At 53.4% G+C, this 5,677-nt stretch overlaps 1 protein-coding gene across 1 annotated transcript; it reads right to left on the bottom strand.

The window, feature by feature from the left end:
• Window positions 1–3,581: 3,581 nt before the first annotated feature.
• Window positions 3,582–4,625, bottom strand: LOC121100186 (C2 calcium-dependent domain-containing protein 4A-like). Its single transcript, XM_040620417.1, has one exon. It carries the CDS (start codon window positions 4,623–4,625, stop codon window positions 3,582–3,584), a length of 1,044 nt encoding a protein of 347 aa, XP_040476351.1.
• Window positions 4,626–5,677: the final 1,052 nt, after the last annotated feature.

Genomic DNA, 5,677 nt, shown 5'->3' with positions numbered 1-5,677 from the left:
GGCAGAAGGAGAGAGAAACTTCAGCAGACTCCACCTTGAGCACGGAGCCCAAGCAGGGCTCAATCCCCATTACCCATGACCCTGAGATCAGGACCTGAGCGGAAACCAAGAGTCGGATGCTTAACAGACCGTGCCACCCAGGCCCCGATTCCCTTTCTGACTTCTCAACAGGAAGAAGCACCTGCCTCAGCAGATGCTTACCTCACACTCCACTGCAGAGAGAGGCCCTACTTAGCTAAGTCTAAGCACTCTCCCCCTTGCAGGGAGTGGCTCATTATTGGAACTGCAACCCAATTTAGGCCAAAAAATACAGAGAAGTTTCCTGGGGCTTTCTGGGGAAGTTCTTTCTCAGTCGTATGGGGGTGCCTGTAGAAGTGATACCTTTTCTCCAGCCTGGAGTCTACTGGGAAATCAGGGGGTAGTCCCAGCTGCTCTGGCCAGCTTGCTCAGACTATGGGAGTGAGCTGCCTCAGGACGGAATGATGCTGCGGGTGGCAGAGTAGGGATGTGGGACAAGATACGGGTCAGGGACATGAGTTCTTGATTACTGCTTCTACCACATGTGTTCTGGATCCTCTCTTACTTTTCCAAAGACTCTCTTCCTATCGTTATTCCTGGTTTTCTTTCACTTCACTATCAACTTCTCCCTCTATTTGGGGTATTCTCTGATTTTCTTCCAGCGATGGGCCCCTTTCCTCCTCCCCCTTTTACCTTTTCGCCCTCCGTTCACATTTTAGCCGTTCTAGCCCAGCTCCTGTGATGATGACTGCAGGATTTCAGTTGGGGGGGGGGGCATCTCCTTCTTCTTGGGATACTTTCTTGGCTTCCGTGACTCCACACTCGCCTGGTCTTTCCCTTGTCTCATTGGCTGCTGCTTCTCTTTCCCCTACAGCGATGCCCCTCCTGTATCGAATTCTAAATGTTGATTTATTTCAGGGCTTGCTGCTAGGTCCTCTACTCCTCTCTATTCCATCTCTTTCTATATTTGTTCAACACTCAATCAATTCTATTGAGAGTCTACCAGATGCCAGACTACTCTAGGCACTGGAAATAAAGCAATGAGTCCACAAAGTTCCTGCTTTATAAAGCATACTTTCTGGTGGAAGAGAAGGAAACAAACAACAACAAAATAAGGGGGTAGCATAATGTCAGGTAGCGATAAGTGCTACGAAGAATAAAGCAGTAATAGCAACAGTGATGTTTTTAAGATAGGATGGGCAGGGGAGGATACTCTAAGGAGGAGACATTTACACCTAAGAAAAATGGAATGGGACAGAGAGAAGTTAAGGAGGATTCCAGGTTGTCAGCTTGCATAAAAGGAAGAATGATGTTGCCATAAGGAAGACTAGGGGAGGAAGAAATGCGGGACGGAAAAATCAAGAATTCTGGCTTGATGTATTAAGGGGTCATCTGGACACATTACGAGGTTATTTGTATGAAGTTTCTTTTGTGTATTATTCCTTCTTCAGGTGGTAGGGAGACCTTCCCTGACCACTCTCTCTCTGAGAGCATCCCACCTGCCACTTCTCTCTCACCCCCCTAGTTTATTGTCTTCATGACAGTCACTACAATCTGTAATAACCACACTTGGTAATTGTTTGGCTACCCCCACTAAAACTAAGTCCTGTGAGAACAGGAATCTTGTCTGTCTTTTTCATAGTTGTGTCCCCTGGGCTTGGTATTGTGCCTGTCACAGAGAAAGGGCTCAACAAATCATCATTGAATGAGGGAACAAAGGGGACGGCAGTCCCCTGGAGAAGTCAGGACAAGTTGGTTCTTATCTGAGCTTAGCCAGTTCCTAGCTATTCGACTTCAGGCAAGTCACCTCTGTGGTATTTTCTCAATTGCAGAAGTAATTTGATTAGATGATTTCTAAGGGATAATTTTTCCACTTTGAAATTATATTTAAAATCCAGGATTTTTATTGACTTATTCTGACCAAATTTGTACCTAAAACCCATTTCAGTAACAGTGCTGACGAGCTTTTTGATGCAGAATGAGTACAAACTATTGCTTATGGGGATATTTACCACAGAAATCCTGAAGGATTCTCTATTCCCACTCCTGACTCCCCTGAATCCTCGGTCTCAGGTAGCCATCCATTCTGCTAGCCTCCACTCCAGGACCAGGGAGAAACAATTGGAAAGAAAGGAGGAGAAGTGAAGGAGTTCATTTTCTGGAACATTATGGAACACCTAGTCACCAGTACAGTTCAAGCCTTTTCAGGTAAGCTATCCTAGTTCATGTGTATTTAAGGGTTATTTGGATTTAAAAGCATATTTTTACAAAACACTGTGAAGTAGGTATTTACACCCCCATTTCGCTGATTAGAAAGTGAACTGATCTGCCCTAGTTCAGACAAGTGGCAGAAAAAAAGATTGGAATCTAAGTCTCCCCACACCCCTTCACTGTGCTTTCCACCACACCATAGATGCCTACAGTCAAGGGCAAACCCTCTTGGATATAATCAGTTTCCAGTGGACTCAGGTCTATTCGTTGAATCAACAAATGAAAATAAATTGCATTAAGAAACTCTCTCTTAAAATCCAGTGTTCAAAAAGTTGACAGTTTATGTTTCAATTCATCTAGGAAATCCTATTGCAGTGGCATTAATTACTACGTAACTTAAATACCTCGCTAGGTGGAGATAATTCCACAAAAAGTTCAATATGTTTACAGAGGCAGAAAAGATCTGTCTTCTGAAACAGCAAGATTTCCCAGGGCTCCTTCTGGAGAAGAAAGAAGGTAATGCCAGGTTATCTATTCCCTACAGGACTGTCCTTTGAAAGATCCTCACTTCCTTGGTTTTACTTTCCCTTAGCATTTTTTAAGACTTCGCTTTCAAAAGAATTCTGTTTTCTTAGTGAGAAAGAAACTCTTTTCCCACCAAGATATCCTTATTACAGAATGTCCGGCTCCAAGGTGTGTGCATGAACGAGGATATGAACCTATGCCACATCAAGTACGTAAAGCTGTATATGGGAATCTGAGCATTGGGCATGATTCTGAAGGAATAACTTAAAAAATAATAAACCTTTAGCGCTCACATAAAGCAGGGAGGATAATCAAGGTAGATTGGGTGTAGTTCTTTTTCTCCTTTCCAGCCACAAGCCAACCCTTTTAGCCTTGGAACGTAAAAATGGTCTGGAAAAAAAGGATTGGATGTTCTGAATAGAGAACTTCAGTTTTTCCTTCACTACCAACAAACCATGACAAAAACAGACATCTAAAAACTAAAATGTCATGGCGCCTGGGTGGCACAGCGGTTAGGCCTCTGCCTTCGGCTCAGGGCGTGACCTGGGCGTTGTGGGATCGAGCCCCACATCAGGCTCCTCTGCTGGGAGCTTGCTTCTTCCTCTCCCACTCCTCCGCCTGTGTTCCCTCTCTCGCTGGCTGTCTCTATCTCTGTCAAATAAATAAATAAAATCTTAAAAAAAAATAAAAACTAAAATGTCAATAAAGCAAGATCATAAATAGAAAAATGAATAAATAGCATTTATTTTGTACAAAGCGGCTGTCCGTGTCCGAGTTCCCAGCGGGCGGAGAGCGCCCCGAGGGGACGGCCTGCGGCGCGGGCGCCCTCAGGGCAGCAGCAGGGAGCCCAGCAGCAGCTCGCCCTGGCCCAGCAGGCGGCCCCGCTCCGGGCCGCGGCCCCGCTTCTCCGCCTTGACGCGCACGGCCAGGCGGCGCACCTGGTCCTCCGAGAGCCCGTCCAGGCACACGTCCTGGTCGAAGGCGGCCTTGCGGCTCGGCCGGACCACGGCGCTGCGCTGCGGCCGCGTCTTGCCCGGCGGTCGCAGGACGAAGCTGACGCGGCAGCCCAGGGCGCGGGGCTCGGCGCTGCCTGCGGCCAGGCCCTCGGCGCCGAGCAGCCGGACGCGGAGCCGCCCGCTGGCCCGACTGTACTCGGCGGCCAGGCGCAGGGCGCCCCCGGCGCGGCCCAGGGCCACGGTGCCCTCGGCCTCCAGGCGCTCGGGCCGCGGATCGGGCCCCGAAGGCTGCGGCGACGGCGGCGGCGGGGCGGCGGAGGGGGCCGGGGCCGGGGGCCGCGAGCCGGCGCCGCGCCCCTCGTCCTCGTCCCCGCTGGACACGGAGCGGGCGCGCGCCAGGCCGCGTTTCCTCCGGGCCCGCAGCGCGCGGCTCAGCAGTCCTTCGGGGGCGCGCAGGAGGCGGCCGGCGCGGGGCGGCGGGGCGGGCGCGTCCGGGGTCGGGCGGGGGCCGGCGGGCAGCGCGGGGGTGCTGGCGGGGGCTGCGCCCGGAGCCAGGAGCCGGGCTGCGCCGGGGCCCCCGAGGAAGAGCGACTCCTTTCGGCGGGTGTGCGGGCTCTCGAGCAGCGCGCAGAAGCCGTAGGCGGTGCGCGCGCGCGGCAGGTGCGGCAGGGAGAGCGCGGCCTGCGAGCGCGGGTCCCAGTCCGTGTGCCCCGCCGCATCATTGGCCCCTCTGGGCCACAGGTCCGGCTCCGCCGCGCAGCGCCGGGGCAGAGCCGCGGCGGGAGGCGGAGACTCGAGTGCGCAGGGCGCGGGCAGCCGTGGCGGGATGCAGAACTCAGGGATGCGGGCCGGGGTGAGCACGTTGGTGAAAGAGGGCTCCGGAGCCGAGGCGCGCAGTTTCCCGAGGAGCCGCATCCTCACAGGCTGGGGCTGGGAGTGGTGGCAAGAAGTGCTCCTGCGGGGGAGAGAATTTGGTGAGCGTGGGCGCCTGGGGCCCCTCGGGAAGTGGCTGGACCGCTCCCCGGGGACAGCCGAGGGTACCAATGGGCTTAAGATCCCTGGCCAATCCAAGCCGAGCTCTCCCGCACCCACACACCTGCCCGCCTTCCATTGATCGGTACTAAATAAACGAACAAACCGAAATCAGACCTTTCCTTCCTTCTTCAGTCACTCAGGGTTATGAGTTGCCAAGTTCAGTGCGAGCTGCCTCCCGCTCACGGCTGGGGCGCCAGCTTCAGCACTCTGGCTGGGACTGAGTCCCGCCCAGCCGGCGGGAGCCCAACCCCTGGAGGCACTGGACAGCCCGCCTTCCAAGCAAACCCTGTTCGCTGCTGCTGGGGGCCCTGCAGAGGGTGCTGGGGTGTGACCCTCTGGTCAGTCCTGGGACCTGCACCCGCTCGGCGCGCGCGCGGAGCCCGTTACACAGGCCTGGAAAACGTTGCAGGTGGAGAGATGATGCCTGGTGGCCCTGCCCAGGGAGGACTGGTGGCAGAACATGCTGGCGGCCTCTCGGAGAAGGTGAAACAGGATGAGGAACCAGGAAGTTCCTTTTTGCTAGGAGCTAAATCCTGTCGTGCACGTGATGGACATGCCCTAGGTTCTTCTATTTTACTGCCTCCACGCACCCGCCATGTGTAGATCGGTATGGTTTCCAAGATACTCGTGTACTTATTACAGGTCTCCCTCTCCTGGATGGTGGCCTCCTTAATAGCCTGTTCAGTCAATGCCATAAATACTGAAGAACTGGGTGGATTAGGCAAAAATTTCTGAATGACTGCAGCCCGTCATCTTCTGTCACAAAAGACGGGGCCTTGGCTCATACTCTAAAAATAACTCCTGGGACTTGATCGTCCCAAAGCTACCCCTCTTCTCTCTGCTTCAGCACTGAAGGACCAGCCAGAAAGCCCCTTGTAGAAAATCCATATTGCTTCTTTCCACGCGCCCCATTCCCACCCCCCCACCTTCAT

This window comes from Ursus maritimus, unplaced genomic scaffold (assembly GCF_017311325.1).
Source record: "Ursus maritimus isolate PB19 unplaced genomic scaffold, ASM1731132v1 scaffold_35, whole genome shotgun sequence".
In the NCBI taxonomy this organism is placed as follows: Eukaryota; Metazoa; Chordata; class Mammalia; order Carnivora; family Ursidae; genus Ursus; species Ursus maritimus.
The sequence above is the reverse complement of the archived record's forward strand: the minus strand, read 5'-3'. Positions and strand labels throughout refer to the sequence as shown.